Below are 15,870 nucleotides of genomic sequence, written 5' to 3' on the forward strand. Positions count from 1 at the left end.
CTCGTTCTAGAAATGCCTTTGGGGGGCACTAACCAATTTTGAAGGGATTCCTGTGCCGGGGATGGGAGTAAATGAACAAATGTTGCTTCTCCTATGGTTTTGGAGTGCGAATGTTGCGCATCCCCAATCTCAGCCGTAGATACAAGATCTGACGGTGCAGATGGAAGGGCAGGATAGTAGCAGTGGATAATCCTCCCCGGCCCAAATCCGAGAGACCCAGAAGCCGCCGCCGCCGCCCGAGTCTGTTCCTCGAATCCTTCGCCGGAGGTAGCCGCGGACGACGGCCATGCTCTCCGCCGCCGCCTCGGCCATCCCGAGGCTCCGCTGCGCCGCGCCGCCGCGGAACCAGTCTGCGAGGAACCAATGGTTGCTGCTGCGGCGGCGTTCCCTCTCCTCCTCACCTCCCTACGTGACGCCCGGTATCCCGGCGGCGGCGGCGGCGGCAGGGAGTGGGGCTCTCGAGCCGCCGGACCTGCCCCGCCTCGCCAACGCGGCACGCATCTCTCTCTCGCCGGAAGAGGTCAGCACACTTCTCTATCTCTCTTGTCTCTCGATGAGAAGAAACTCTCTGTGACGGAGGCTGATGATGCTTTGCTTGTTGTGCCTGTGTGTGCTCTCGCCTGGTAGGCTGAGGAGTTCGCGCCGAAGATTCGGCAGGTGGTGGATTGGTAATTTGTTTCTGTTCCTCCCTATGCGTAATTCAGATATTTGGTTTTCAGTACTTTGAAGTTCGCAAGTTTGGAGCAGATAAGAGTCTGTAATAACAAAGTAATGCAGATTAGGCTAGGATGGTTACTAGAACATCGGATTGTTATTTCATAACAAAGTAACTAGAACATCATATGGTGTTCATGGCAAATAGGATGGTTCTTGTTGCTATATCTTAAGTTTGTGGGATGATCAGAGAGACATGTGATAAATCCTTGTGGTGTTGTATGTGCTGTGATGAGGTTATACTTGTATTGAGAAGAACCTTGGAGCACAGAAGTAAACTTATGTTCATGCATCGCGTTTAATACAATTATAAATCTTCTTTCCTTACTTTTTTATTGTCGTTACAGGTTTGGGCAACTTCAAGCCGTCGATCTTGAATCTGTTGAGCCTTCACTTAGAGCTGGTATTCGTCCTGATCTTTGCATATTATCTTGAACTATTGCTTGTTTGGTCCTATCATATGATTTGGTAAAATGACTCAGAGTAACTCAGTTAGCTATTAGCCTATTACAAAGTAGAGGTTTGTAGTTCAACTGGCAGTTAGCCATTTGCTTCATTCTTGATACAGTTCAGTTTTGTGCAATCGTCTAGGTCGTGATACACTATCTTTCTTGATTTGACTATCAGAGTAGAGTTATTTCATAACTGAGCAATGCAACTAACTAATGTTTTTTTTTATACATATGGTTTTGGAATCTTGACGTGTTTATGCATGCTTCACTTTTTAGTGCTGCATTTGACCGCACGCATGGTTTGCATTTTAATCCCTGTCATTTGACTTGAATTATGCTACATGCTACACACCTGAAATCAAAGAACCAAATAAGAGGGATAACACAACCAATTACTTATGGTTTGAAAAATGAATTTTGAGTTATGATATGCAGCAAAACAAGACAGCGAGTCTTCTGAGTTCTGAGTGTTCTATTGGCGTTCTTCATTAATTAACTTTAGTTCAGTATTTCAATGCTTTCATACACATATTTGGTTTGCTTTCAAGAAAATTACTGTATAGACTTACTCTTCACTACATTGCATCTTTGCACAAATGTCCTACTACATATTGTTTCCATTAGTTATGTCGTCCTACCACTGCAGTGTGTTACTGTTACCTGCTTTGCGCTTGACTGTCTTGTCCACAGGTACTGCGGCAGGTAATTCATTGAGAGAAGACAGGCCTGAAACATTTACTAACAGGTAGTAAACAAATAACTCTAGCCATGTCTTCCGTTGGACTATTGTCATGTGATGAACACTATTTTTTTTCATCACCGCAGAGATGCCATAATAGAGTCTGTCCCAAGCTATGATGATCCATACATCAAGGTGCCAAGAGTGCTGAACAAAGAATGACCTGTAATTTGTAGATCAATTTTTTTTTCCGTTGCACAATGTAACATGGTTTAGCAATAAATCTTAGTAGTCAAGTTTAGTATCATTTCAACTGAATGATATGGCTCGAGATCATGATGTCAACATTTGTAATTTGTTTACTATGGAAGCTATTTTTAATAGTTTAATATTGTATTATATTTTCAGACCAGAAACATTTGATTTGATATGCTTAATTTCTGTTCAAAAATTCTCAAATGCATGCAGCCATCTACAAACTGATGATTGAATCTCTTGTGAATCCTACTAAAGTGAATTAGATTGGATAAAAGCCCATGAGATTATTTGGCACTTGGATAGACTATGCTGTATATTATTTGGCCCTTGGGTGCTCTATATTTTTGCCAGGTCGGCCAAATCTTATTAAGATTGAAGGGTAAAATTTGTGTTGTTACAGACATCGACAGAGCTGTCAAACCAGGAAACTCGGCTGAGATTCTCTACTTTACAGCATTTCAGCCGTTACAGATTTTAAACAACCCTGCCTCCCTCCAGACGCCAACCTCTTCGCGGATGTCGCAGAAGAGCTGCTCAGCCGGCCGATACTTCTGATCAAACACCCCGAGCATGAAACCCGAGTCAAAAGCGTTCCTGTAGCTCAGCCGAAAACGCAGCCTACCCTGCAGCCACCACTAAGATTCATACCCAGATTCGCCAGGCAGCTCAAAAACCACTCCCGTCCAGTCCCATCATCACTCATCAGGTGCCATACACGGTTGAGAAGATTGCAAGCACATTGAACGAAAAGGTGCTCAATCTTCTGCAATATCAGAAGATTGTAAACACATTGGACAAGCAGTCCCTGGGGCGCTCCAAAGCAGCGCACAGTATGAATAATAGGGACCTGGGAGCATATCCAATTTGAGACTTTTACACCTATATGGGGGGTCTAAACAAGATTCTAGCGCACATCACCGATCTGAACAAATTCTAGCACATATGTAAACAAGATTGGAGGCTCGTGCTTTAGCCATTGAAACAATGTTTGCTTTGGTACTTCACTAAAATTTGCCATTGCCAAAATTTAGTAGGGTTGAAAATGGTAGCAAACCAAACGGCCCCCCTTCTCCCTGCTCCGTTGGCTCAAGATGAATCAATTGTAAGTATGCACCGATTTTTTTTTCCTTTGTAAAAGCTTTATTGTCTAGCTAGACATATTGCCAAATAGCAATTGTGAAGATCTGCCAACAAAATGAGCGCCCCGAGCATCAATTACTGTTTTACTAATACATCAAGAAACAGCCTTCAATGCAACTATTGTCATTGTTAACTGTAGCTTTGACCTTCATAGAAGCACGATTAAGGGCATCTTCAATATAACCATGTTGGCAAAAACAATTGCCCAGAATGGTCCATTCTTGAATTTTACTAACCAGAATCTACACCCTAAAATTGAGCCTCCATCGCTTGCTATCAGTGATGTTGAAACCTTTAACCCTAGGAATAAGGACAAAGCAACAAACAAAACCTTAATAATGTCAGGATGAACCATATTAAACAACAAATGAATAAATTAGTAAAATATCAAGACAAACCTGCTGACTCATGAGAATCTCAATAGCAACATTTGGATCTCCATCGGCAGCAGCAAGAGCAACTTCAGCTTGAGTCTGCAGCAAGGTAACCAATACATCAGTGGAAGGCTTTCTGTGGCCATATGGACAACACAAATACCTAGTGTATAGCTGAAATAATTTGTGGGCTCTTATGAAACCATGCGACATAACTTTCAGCTAGAGTCTCCCAACAATAATAGTGTCTGACATAGGTCCTGTTCTTTTCTGATTAAGATTCAGATTTTACATCAATAAGGATTCAGATTTTCCCAACATTAATAGAGTCTGACATGGCCATCAACGCAATTAGTTGAAAATCTGACAACTATTTAATCAGATAGATGAGTATCGAGAACAAATTGTCCATTTGTTTTACTTCTTTGCTCCAAATTTAGCATGGCTAAAACTGCTGAGTTGGGCATGATAAGTGAACTAGCACAAGTGAAATAAGGCGATTGCTAGGAGAATCTCATCCTAGGACAGGGCATTAATTACCTTTTCAAAGCCCATTCCAACCAGCTTCTTAAGTTCTTCATCAAATGTATCAACCTGCAAAAGATAGTCAATTATCATGATTAAATCAATATCAACATCCAATACTAAATCATTAAAAGGTACATAACACAGAACCTGGTCAGCTGCTACAGTTGCATCAGCTCTGACTGTGTTTGCTGCTGGATGCCTATTGTAATGGAAAACCAGAAGTAAGAACTACAAAACAACTAGGTTTATTCTCGTATTAGAAGTGTCATAGTTCTTAAATCTTAAGGATGGTTTTGCTTGATATTTCTCATATATCACTATCAGAAAGTTCACATAAGCCAGTGACTGGCTTCTCAGGGGCATCTTACATAAAACATGAGACATTGTTTATGAAGTGCAAGTAGATGATATCATGGTAAGGATTAAGTCATAAATCTCATAACAGTATATAGGGTGACTTCTGATTATAAATATCCTTTAACTCTGTGGAAGTAAACCATTACCTGAGTTAATAGCTATCTCAAATGTCAGAGAAGAAATTGAAATTACAGCAGTACTAAAAAGGATGCCAACTCCATTAGCGTCATTGCATCGATTCTTTTCTTTTTTGGGATGGGTCATTTTATTGAATTAGTATAAGCATTAAATATTTAATCATTTTAGAAGGCATAAATCACTAACTGGATAAAACTGACAATATTAGTTGTAGCTATCAAATGAGATGAACGCTTATAGGCACTAGGACAACATATATAATTGCTGAACAACAACAAAAAACCTATCCTGTGGAAGCTAGAATAACCAGCAGGAACCAGCTGGTTCCCACCAGATTACCCAATTCTAGCCAAAAAAAATCAAGTGTCGATTTTTTTTTTTACCTGACAAGCCTTGTTTTATGAAGTGTCTCAGTACTTCTCTTTTTTATTTTGCATTATTTGAGAAATACTTGATATGTTCTTTGATCATAACATTGGCAGAAAATTCAAACAAAGCATTTTAATTATTCAATCCTGCACCAGGAATTCTGCAATTCCAGAAAGCTCCCTGATCCTGTAAGTGACTATTTGCATCAAAATAAGTTTTTTTTTTATCCCAAGAAGGCTGTGTTAGATGACTCATGTTTGTGGGCAAGAAGTCAAAGTTTATGCACTTCTCTTGATATGCTCGAAATTAACTCAACTCAAAAGGAAAGTGTGCATATCCCAAGTCTGCTTTGAGTTCAAAATCAAAGCCAATATATTCTAAAAGATTATAACCAGAAATGAATACCAACTGTTCCTATTATGAGCCTAACAACAATCCTGAATTGAGGGTACCAATTGGCACGATCTGGGGTCTTGGAAATCATTTGCATGCAAATTTGAGTCATCATAAGCTTATTTTTTTTGGTATCTCCACCTTTTATATCATACTCTTCTTTGGATACTGCAAGTCTGCGGCGAGATTTATGGAGTTTGATTTTAAGTACACTATTTCAAGAATTACAATTTTGTATAGCAAGATTAGCCTATTAATGATAAATCAACCATGAATGCATCTGAACCAAGCTCAATTTGGGTAGCTTCCATTGAGCAGAACTTGAGGTGGTGCACTAGCCAAGCAAGGATCACTTGAGCACTGCTCAGTTCTCACCTGTGTAGTGCGGAATTTCAAAACTTTGAGCTTACCTTTGCAAAACATATCATTTTACTAACTAATTGAACAGGGACTTATTACTGGGACGAATAGTGCTAATTGCATAATGCAAACATTCAAACTGACTAAAGAAACAGAACTTGGTAAATGCTAATTAGAGCTAACAAAATGTTTAGTCTGATATAGAAAAAGAACACAACAGAAGGTGCTCCAACAAAATGCTACGGAGTACCAATGACCAAACCAATTATTTATTTAAACTATTAAGTACTGTTTTAGAAATGATCGTTTTGTATATTCAAGTTATTCAGGCTTCATATGAGCTTCTGGTTCCAATGCATAGGTGATATTCACCAGATGTCTACCGTATTAAAGAAATGCCAAGTAGAAAATGCATTACTGTGAACTCGTAAGCGGATCACTTGGAGTTGTGCTATCCAACAAGCTAGCATGCAAATTTGCACTTGCCTCCCTTGCAGTTGGTTCAGTTCCAGCAGAACTAAGTGTCCGTGCTCTCCCTGGAAACCTGGGATCTTGTTCCTATAAGAGAATATTCAGTATGGTGTTCATCTCAACACATATTTCTGGGATATAATGTTCAGATCCATGCAAAGTATTGAGCAAATGAAAACAAACAATCCAGTGAGCTTAGGCACATATATTTTCTTGGAAGAGCATCACCCCAGTGTGCACAAACAAAACAAAAGAGAACTGCTATAAACTTGAATTGAACTATCATAAAGGGGATAAAGTCAACTACCCGAAAAACCAGGATAGAGGTTTCAAAAAACATAATTGATCGAGAACCAAAATGCAGTCTATGAAAGTAGGAACAGAGCTACTAGTATACTACTATAACCTTTGAAATCATCTTTTAAGAATCCATGTACTAACAACTGTAACTAGTGTTTCTATCAAAAAGGAATACACATCTGAATCATGTTGTACAAAATTCACAACAAAATCAATTACTGCTACATTTTTTGTCCTCTGCCCATGTCATCAGTACATCAACAGAAAATTTATACTTGCAAAGATGAGTACAGTAAAACAATAAAAGGCATCCATGATTTCTTTATATTCACCTGAGTATTCCCCTGAGTGGTGGTTGTCTGCCTGCTTGGTATCCATGAAGAAATATTTCTTAAGAAATTTGCATTAATCAGAGCGCTGCAAATCAAGGATTTAATACATTAGTCCTATGAATAAATTGAAATCAATATCAATATGGAAATAATATCTAAAATACCTTGGTGCAGTAGATGTGTTAGAAAATGTAGGAAGCTGGCCATATGTAGTCCCTCCAGTACACAGAATGAAGCCAGGACGCCTTACACAAACAGACTGATATCCAATATCTCAAGAGAATAAGCATCATAGAAGAAGCATCTCCCTAAGTTACATGAACAATGACATAACAAGACAACTTAAATCATTGTTCAAAACTTACTAGCACTGACAAGCCCTCAATAGAAGAATAAAATGATGGTCCAGGAAGCAAGTAGTTGAACAGCCCATAAGTATCTGATGGAAATAACAATAATGATTAGCAAGGAATATGATAATAACTAATGCAGTTCATTAAGGCTTCATAAATAATGGGTAAAAGGGACAAACATGCAAACCCTGACAAGATGCCACACAGGTGGCCCAGCAATGAAACATTGCTTGCCAGAAACTGAAAGAGAACCAGCAAAATCCACGCATACCTGATATTGTGCACATTTGAAACATTTCTTTGTAAGACTATCCAATAAATAAGAAATTGAGAACAAAAATAGATGCATAGAGCGATTACCAATTTGCAGGAACATTGAAGAGGCCAAAGACACTGTGAATAAGACATCAAGGAAAAATGTCATTGTATAAAAATAGAAAGAACTAATAACTTTCAGTAAGTTGAAAAAACAATAAAGACCATTAATGGACATACAAGTAGGAAAAAGGATAAATTCTTTCTAAACTTCCATAAATTCTGAATTAAACCTTCCTAGATACTAGTTTTTTTTTTTTTAAAAAAAAAAAGGTTCTTGCCATTGTATCAATGGTGAGAAAAGACAAGAGAAGGATTTGCTCGAAATAATAGTGCAAATTCGCATTTGAGTGCAGTCATGTGAGCTTTCTGGATCAGGTTTATGGATATCAGAGACTCAAATGAGCATTTTTATGAATAAACCATCCAAATCCCCAATGTACAAAATTGTATGTTTGTGTTCCCATCTTCTCTAACTAAACCCATAAGATGTGATCCATCTATCCCTTGCCAAACAGTTCATGTTGGTGAATGCATAATTCCATCTAATGATCTAATATATGAGTTAGCAGTAGATATGTCCCTTGTAACAGAGTAATTCTCCTGGCTTAGTCACAGCTGGCAAATAAAAAAGCAACAGACGTTGCTAAATACAATGCTGAACTAAGCATATGCATGTCTAAACTAGCCAAATAGTGCTACGACATTATCATACAACATGTTATCAAATTTCAACACTTCGGAAAACAGGTTAAACATTTATTTTATGCATGAATAAAAACGTTATGAAATGCAAGCATTTTCAACATAGAGGTGTATACTCGTTCCCTCCAAATTTACATAAAATGAAGTATCAAATATCATATGAATAATCATTCATCAAAATGAGTAAAATGTACAATTAGCATCAAGAAGCAATGCACCTTCGAGTTTGCACCCCACTCAGGCTTGTCTCAATGACAATCATTGAGAATATAACTCCAGAAAAGCCAATGGAGCATTCATCCACAAGAAAGTGGAGAGGATAGAGCGGATTGTAAGCCGCCAAGAAAGCAATGATGAGATGAAAAATCGCATTAGTCGTAGCAAGAAGAAACATCAAGAACAAGAGACGGACTGATCCCATAATTCTTTCCAACTCAGTGCCCAAGGGTACCAAGGCCAGCATGTTGAATAGCACATGAAGCAAAGAACCATGAAATACAACAGATGTATAGAACCTGTACACTGAAGTAGATACAAACTATATTAGTTCTAGATATCCCAAAGAAAAACAAAAATATGAGATAGTATTCACAGGTGGGAAGAAAGAAGCTAAAGATATAGAACATGCACATCAGACATTTTGAATTGAGAAATGCACAATCTGGAGGTTCTTTAGTATTCATATTTTTTTAAGAGGGGCAATTCTATTGTAGTCTTCTTTTGTTCTTTTAAGTGCTCCCAAACATTTTATAAGGTAATATTTACAGAAGAGCATATAAATGGAAAATGAATTCATGTCATGTAACAGATTGTTTTCTCATATTAAATCCATGGGTGTGATTTTGACTTTCACACTTTTCAGACTTGCCACAGTACAATTAAACCATATGAGCACTAACAAAATATGAATGCTCATAAAGTATATATTCATCTCTCAGAACAAAATTGATATTCAGTGTCATAAAAGCAATCCTGATTTATGCTCTGCAAAAGAAATGGAAAGGTAAGCATGAGACAGACCTTGAAAGCGTGATGCTACTACAGAAGGCAAGAAGCATATCTCGGCAAAGGAGTCATAGCCAGTCAACAAGCACACCAGATAAATCGCTCCACATATCAAGATAACACCGGATGTAATGAATGGTATGCTGCCCCACCACTGATTCAACCTAGTTGAAATCCCAGCCTGCATCACATTTCACAATAACAAACATAAACCACATTATAAGCCATCGCATTTACCAATGTCATCTCCATCAAATACGTACTGCAGAGCCCCTGCTCCAAGAGCTACCCCATCAATTTCCTATAAACCTTGCAGCTAATAAACAAGCATAGCAAACCCAGGGAAAACAATCCTCCTCACAAAGCCACAGCATAATTTCATCCAGAACATGTAAAGCGCCCCATTCCTAGCTCAATTCAAACCGCCACGCACCTCGCAAACCCTAACAGCACAAAAACAACACCAAGCCCCCCACGCTACCCCACCACCACCACCATGGTGGCGCGGGGCTCCTAAGCTCTCACCGGAAGACCTAGATCCCCCGGGGTCCCCCTCTCCACAACATCACGAGTGCTTCGAACCAACGAATTCCCTAGCGATTTGAGGCTAGCGGCGCCCAGATCCGGAGATGGGACGCGGGGAGAACCGCGCAGGAACTGGAAATTCGGGGGGTGGGGAACCGGGAGAAATTCGCACCTCCGTGATGACGTTGGGCCGCATCTCGGGCTCGCCTCCGGCGGGCGGCGGCGGCGGAGGCGTGTCGGGATCGAAGCTTCGGAGGAGGAGGAAGAGGTTTGCGCGAGTGAGGGCAGAGATCTCGAGGGTTTTGGGGGCGAGCGCGAGAGGAAACGAAACGAGCCGTTGCTTGCTTCGGAGGCACGTGACGGGTGGAGTAGGCGCGGAATTAGCTTAGCGAAGGTTCGAGGGATCGATATGTCAAATCTACCACCGAAAAATAGATATTGATGGTGGATTAAATGCGTTTCCGGTGCTCTAGCACTTCGGCTGCACGATGTGACGCTCGCACTTGAGCGCTGAATTATGCCCCCTTCTAGTCCCCAAAAGTATTTCTAGGAACATCACATCGAATCTTTAGAAATATGTAAAAAGCATTAAACATAGATTAAAAGAAAAACTAATTGCACAGTTAAAAGGGAAATCACGAGACGAATCTTTTAAGCCTAATTAGTCCATGATTAGCCATAAGTGCTACAGTAATCCACATGTACTAATGACGGATTAATTAGGCTCAAAAGATTCGTCTCGCGGTTTCCAGGCGAGTTATGAAATTAGTTTTTTCATTTGTGTCCGAAAACCCCATTCAATATCCGATCAAACATCCGATGTGATATCCAAAAATTTTTATTTCGCGAACTAAACATGCTCTATAGGCTTATTTTTTCTCTTACTCACATGAGTAAAATTGTTTGCTTAAAATATTTAAAATCAATCTTAATCAAGCACAATCTGATCAAACTATTAGGTCTTCTGTCTTAAATTTTACAACTTCCACGTAAACCTCCTAAGGTGTGTTTGGAAAATGGATTAGGAGGGGTGGAATTGGGAAATGGAAATGAATAGAGGGATAGGATGAAATAGGGTTAGATGAATGGATGGCTAAAATTTGAACATACCCTCAAGGGGTGGGAAATCATATCCCAAACCCATTTTCCAAACATTGCGGGGTGTGTTTGCAAGAGCAAGTTTCCAACACTCCCCTATCGTTTTCCGTGCGCACGCTTTTCAAACTGCTAAACGGTACGTTTTTTTGTAAAAAGTTTCTATACAAAAGTTGTTTAAAAAAATCATATTGATTCATCTTTTTTAAAAAAATTAGCTAATACTTAATTAATCACATGCTAATGGACCGCTCCGTTTTCCGTGCATGAGAGATGGGTTCCCAACACCCACCTCCAAACACAGCCCTAGGTTACAACGAATCTATCTATTCTATGCTACAATATTTTTGTAATGGAGGAAGTAATAGGCATGTTTCTTGAGCTTTTAAGCACTATGATTGTTTTTTTAAAAAAACACTCTGTATATAAATTTCTTAAAATATTACTCCCTCCAAATTGATGATACCGACTAGGACATAGTCTCTAAAAAATAACTTTGACTACTATTTTTATTATAATATATATAAAAATATCAATAGATAAGACTAAAAAATATCAATAGATATATGATTTTATCAAAGTAGACTATTTGTCTCCATATTTCTAACACAAATATTTTAGAAATTATTTATAGTCAAAGATTTTAAAGTTTGATATATTGTCTTGTCCAAAATATATTCTACTTCAACCTATAGGGAGTATTTTAAATTCATTTTTTAACTTCATAATAGTTAATTGTACCATCAAATTATTTTAGTTATACAACATAACATAGCTAGATGTGCATATATAGGGAAAAGAATCTAGGTGGTTCAAACTGAGTGCAACAAATATAAAGTTGGCTAGTTTAAAGTATAAAGAATAAACTAAAGGAAAAAGTACGAATTAACCCTCCGAGCTATCGCGTTCGTTCGAATTACCCCCTGAACCACAAAACCGGATATTCTTCACCCCCAACTATGCAAACCGGACGAATTACCCCCCTCGAACCAATTTAGAGCGGTTTTGTCCAATGTGGCGCACACGTGGCAATCCAGTCAGCATTTTTTAATAAAAAATTGTGGGACCCACTTGCCATACTCTTCTCTTCTTCCTCTCTCTCTATTCTCTCTCTCACGGCTCGCGTTGCGCGCGCGGCGAGGACGGCGGGGACGGGCGGTCGGCGACGGCGGAGGCAGCGAGCGCGGCGGAGGAGGCAACGGCGGCAGCGAGGCGAGGCGAGGCGGCGGTGGAGGCAACGAGCGCGGGGAGGCGAGCGGCGGGGGAGGGCAGTGGAGGAGGAGAGCGGCGGCGGGAGCTCGCGCTGCTTGTGGAGAAGGCGAGGCGGCGGCGGCGGACGAGGCGAGCGGCAGCGGAGGCAGCGAGCGCGGGTAGGCGAGCGGCGGGGCAGGGCAGTGGAGGAGGCGAGCGGCAGCTGGAGCTCGCGCTGCTCGAGGCGAGGCGAGGCGGCGGCGGCGGCGAGGCGAGCGCGTCGGCGGAGGCAGCGCCTGCGACGAAGCGGAGGAAGGCGCGGCCGCGGGCTAGGGCTGGTTGTCGCGCATGGCGTCGGCCGCCACCTCGCCTCCTCCGCGAGCTCCCGCCGCCGTTCGCCTCCTCCACTGCCCTGCTCCGCCCCTCGCCACCCCGTGCTCGCTCGGCGGGAACAGCAGCTCCCGAGCTGAGCTCCACCGCCTCCTCGCTGGCCAAGATCGAGTCGGCGGTCAACACGTAGGACCTCAGCGACGTGCTATTCGTCTCCGCTGCGGGTGTCGTCGCATCAATCGACTGACGCGTCACGCGACGAATGACGCCTCATGCTTTTGGGAGTACTTGAGATCGAACAAGCGATGCGATGGTGGTGCGATTTCATTTCACGGGACGACGAGAGAGAGGGGAGGGAGCAGATGGATTGGGAGCAGCTGCCGATGGAAATACTACCGATGTGATGCAAACAGGTTAATAGCTGTTGATGGAAATACTGCTCGGGCTCGATGTGCTTGATCCTATGTGCCTGCGTTCACCACCGTGTCTCATGCAACTGCGTCGTCTTCGTCCACAACAGCGGCGTTAGCAGAGAGGGAGGACGTCAGGACGAAGGGGCGGCGCAGGCGGCGTGCCCCACGCACGGAGGCGGTCCTCGAGGGGTGAGCAAAGTGGATGGCCCTCAGGCGCGGCGCGGAGGCGAGCAGCCCCTGCCGGCGCAACGCTCCATGTGGTGAGCCGTGGCATGGCCGCCTCGCGCGTCCCGATCCGCGGTGGCGGTGATGCTCGGCAGGGGCCTGGCCATCTGCTGTCGCTCCTGTGCCGCCTGGTTTTGTGGCGGCAGGGCAGCCGACCCCACGTGCCTGCGCCCCTCCCCAGCTCCCTCCGCCGCGCTCGCTGCCTTTGCCGTCGCCGACCACCCGTCCCCGCGCCGTCCTCGCCGTACGTGCAGTGCGAGCCGCGAGAGAGAAAAGAGCGAGAGAGAAGAGAGAGAGGAAGAAGAGAAGAGTATGGCAGGTGGGTCCCATAATTTTTTATTAAAAAAACACTGACTGGATTGCCACGTGTGCGCCACGTTGGACAAAACCGCTCTGAATTGGTTCGAGGGGGTAATTCGTCCGGTTTGCATAGTTGGAGGTGAAGAATATCCGGTTTCGTGGTTCAGAGGGTAATTCGGACGACCGTAATAGTTCTGGGGGGTAATTCGTACTTTTTCCTAAACTAAATGTAGTCCGAACTAAAACTTAGGCATATATAAAATATAATTTACTCTCTATATTTTATAAAGTTATATTATAAAATATAAGGTAGTGTTTGGTTGGAAGGATATCCCGGGATGGGATGGGATCATCCCACTTTTACATATGTTTGGTTGAGAGACTAGGAGGGATATGATGGTTCGGGATAACTCCTTAAGACGTCCGCATGGAAAAATCGAATTAAGAGGTTCGCATGCAAAAGTGAGATTTTTGCATGCGAATCACTTAAGAGCCCGCATGGGAAAATCGATTTTTCCATATGGGCGTCTTAAGGAGACGTATGCGAAAATAAATTTTGAAAATTTGAAACTAGTTTATCTCACTCATATAAACTCCAAATTGGATTATTCTTTTTCCTAAATGTTTCTAAAATCATGCTCTATCTTTTTATTGTGTTCTTTATGCTATTATTTTGGCCACTTTTTTATGACTTCGTTTTATCAATTAAAAATTTGAATTTCGAAAGTTCAAATAATATTGTGAAGAACCAAATAATTTCAGCTGAAAAAGTCATCAACAACAAACTCATCAAGATCAACAACTTTTATTTTGGTCATTTCTTCATCCGACAAAGTGATAGTAACATTTTCACAAACTTTACATATCTCTCTTATAGTTTACAAAACCATAAAAGAGATATGTAAATTTTGTAAACAATGTTATTATTACTTTGTCGGATGAAGAAATGACCAAAATAAAAGCTATAGATCTTGATGAGTTATACAACTTTATTATTGATGGCTTTTTGAGCTGAAATCATGTAGTATTTCAAAATATTGTTTGAAGTTGTCATAATTTGAAATTCAAATTCAAATTGTTGAAGCAAAGTCATATAGGAAAAATGACCAGAACATAGATCTGCATGAGTTATACAACTTTGTTGTTGATGACTTTTTCATTTGAAATCATTTACTACCCGAAAAATTATTTGAATTTCTTATATTTTAAAACTCAAATTTTAGATAGTTCAATCAAACTCGGATGAAGAAATAACCAAAAGAGAAATGGTAGATCTTAATGAGTTCTACAACTTTGTTTTTGACAACTTTTTCACATGAGTTGATTTAGTATCATAAAATTCGATTCGAATTTCTCATATTTTTGCATGCGGACCATAGATTTTTGCATGCGAACCTCTTAAGTGTTCCGCATGCAAAAATGCCACCCCAATTTTTTTCATCTCCCTCCATTCTCTTTTCCCTCCCACCACTTCAATTTTTCTCCAACCCATCTCCTCTTTCTCTCCCCCTCTATTATTTAATTTTACTCTCCCCTCTCTCTCTTTCTCTCCACAGGTCTGTCCTCTCCCTCTCTGAGAGCGTGCGCCGGCGGCCGTGAGCAGGGGCGGCGATGGCGTCGACGGGCGGCGGATCCGGCGGCGCCGCACTCGGGAGGGCCGGATCCGCCGCCCTAAGGAGAGGCTGCGGCTAAGGAAACGGCGGGCACGCGGTGGGGGCGGCGGATTGATCCGGCTAGTGGGCGGTGATGCAGGCGGCGGCACCACCGCCATCCCCTCCTCACCGCCGCCGCCGTCGATGACAACGAGGCGACCCTCCCCCTCCTCACCACCGTTGCGGCGGGGGTGGTTCGGCCGCCTCGAGCGGCGGCGCTCCACGCGGATCCGGCGCCAAGGGCGCTCCTCCCTCGCACGAACGGTGGTGCCGGTGGTCGGCGTCGACGGCGAGCGGTAGGGTAGCCGATCCAGCGCCGGCGTGGACAACAGGCGGCAAGGGCGGCCGATTCGGTGACGGTGATGACGGCGAGCGGCGTGGACGACGGATCCAGTGACGGCGACGACAGCGGGCGGCGGGGGCGACGGATCCGGCGCCGGCGACGGCGTGTGGCGGGGATATAGCGCTCCGGCAGCGGGCTAGGGTTCTGGTTTTTTTGTTTACTGAATTTATTTTCGCATGCGACCGATATAAGCGACCGCATGCGGTTGCGCCGGCCGCATGTGAAAAGCGTGATTTTTGTGGACCTTCTCGCCTGCATGCAAAAAGTGTTTTCGTAGTAGTGAATGGAGGGTGTGCTTTGATTAGAGGAAAGAGCTATATCTGTTTTATGGCATTGTAGTTGAATTGAATTGTAGTTCAAAATGTACATTGTTTCTTGAACAATTCATGGTTTTGTGTACAATGTAAATTATCAGTCCAATGAATGAAATATATGTGATTTCTTCAATATGTCATCTCTGATGTTTGTTATTTCTAATGCTAAATGAATTGTGATCTTTCTGATATTCTCTAAAAAAGGTTGTATACATGAAAATTGTGGCCAATTGATGTAT

General features: G+C 42.2%; 2 protein-coding genes across 3 annotated transcripts; one reads left to right on the forward strand and one right to left on the reverse strand.

Annotated features, from left to right (window-relative positions):
• Positions 1–187: 187 nt before the first annotated feature.
• LOC127766786 (glutamyl-tRNA(Gln) amidotransferase subunit C, chloroplastic/mitochondrial) lies at positions 188–2,260 on the forward strand. Its single transcript, XM_052291932.1, has 5 exons — positions 188–520; positions 628–668; positions 1,062–1,117; positions 1,857–1,911; positions 1,992–2,260. Exons 1-5 carry the CDS (start codon positions 287–289, stop codon positions 2,065–2,067), a joined length of 462 nt encoding a protein of 153 aa, XP_052147892.1. The 5' UTR covers positions 188–286; the 3' UTR covers positions 2,068–2,260.
• Positions 2,261–2,946: 686 nt separating this feature from the next.
• LOC127766785 (rhomboid-like protein 15) lies at positions 2,947–10,171 on the reverse strand. 2 transcript variants are annotated; one of them, XM_052291931.1, is made up of 13 exons: positions 9,941–10,170; positions 9,259–9,424; positions 8,457–8,760; positions 7,579–7,611; positions 7,398–7,489; positions 7,231–7,304; positions 7,030–7,124; positions 6,866–6,950; positions 6,181–6,320; positions 4,293–4,344; positions 4,158–4,211; positions 3,642–3,716; positions 2,947–3,543 (listed from the first exon to the last, which is right to left on the reverse strand). In XM_052291931.1, the coding sequence occupies exons 1-13, from the start codon at positions 9,962–9,964 to the stop codon at positions 3,538–3,540; spliced, it is 1,200 nt and encodes a 399-aa protein (XP_052147891.1). In that variant the 5' UTR covers positions 9,965–10,170; the 3' UTR covers positions 2,947–3,537. The 2 variants fall into 2 exon arrangements, 1 of the variants encoding a protein (XP_052147891.1); XR_008016289.1 differs by lacking the exon at positions 2,947–3,543 and having other exon boundaries at positions 6,249–6,320; positions 9,941–10,171.
• Positions 10,172–15,870: the final 5,699 nt, after the last annotated feature.

Source organism: Oryza glaberrima, chromosome 3, assembly GCF_000147395.1.
Source record: "Oryza glaberrima chromosome 3, OglaRS2, whole genome shotgun sequence".
NCBI lineage: Eukaryota > Viridiplantae > Streptophyta > Magnoliopsida > Poales > Poaceae > Oryza > Oryza glaberrima.

Bases quoted from the DNA above. Each gene is read 5' to 3' on its own strand.
- LOC127766786 (XM_052291932.1), top strand. From the start codon at position 287: ATGCTCTCCGCCGCCGCCTCGGCCATCCCGAGGCTCCGCTGCGCCGCG. The intron at 521-627 runs GTCAGCACACTT...CTCGCCTGGTAG, and splicing joins TCTCTCTCTCGCCGGAAGAG to GCTGAGGAGTTCGCGCCGAA. The intron at 1,118-1,856 runs GTATTCGTCCTG...TCTTGTCCACAG, and splicing joins TGAGCCTTCACTTAGAGCTG to GTACTGCGGCAGGTAATTCA.
- LOC127766785 (XM_052291931.1), bottom strand. From the start codon at position 9,964: ATGCGGCCCAACGTCATCACGGAG. The intron at 7,490-7,578 runs GTAATCGCTCTA...GCACAATATCAG, and splicing joins TTCAATGTTCCTGCAAATTG to GTATGCGTGGATTTTGCTGG. The intron at 7,125-7,230 runs GTAAGTTTTGAA...ATTGGATATCAG, and splicing joins TTGAGGGCTTGTCAGTGCTA to TCTGTTTGTGTAAGGCGTCC.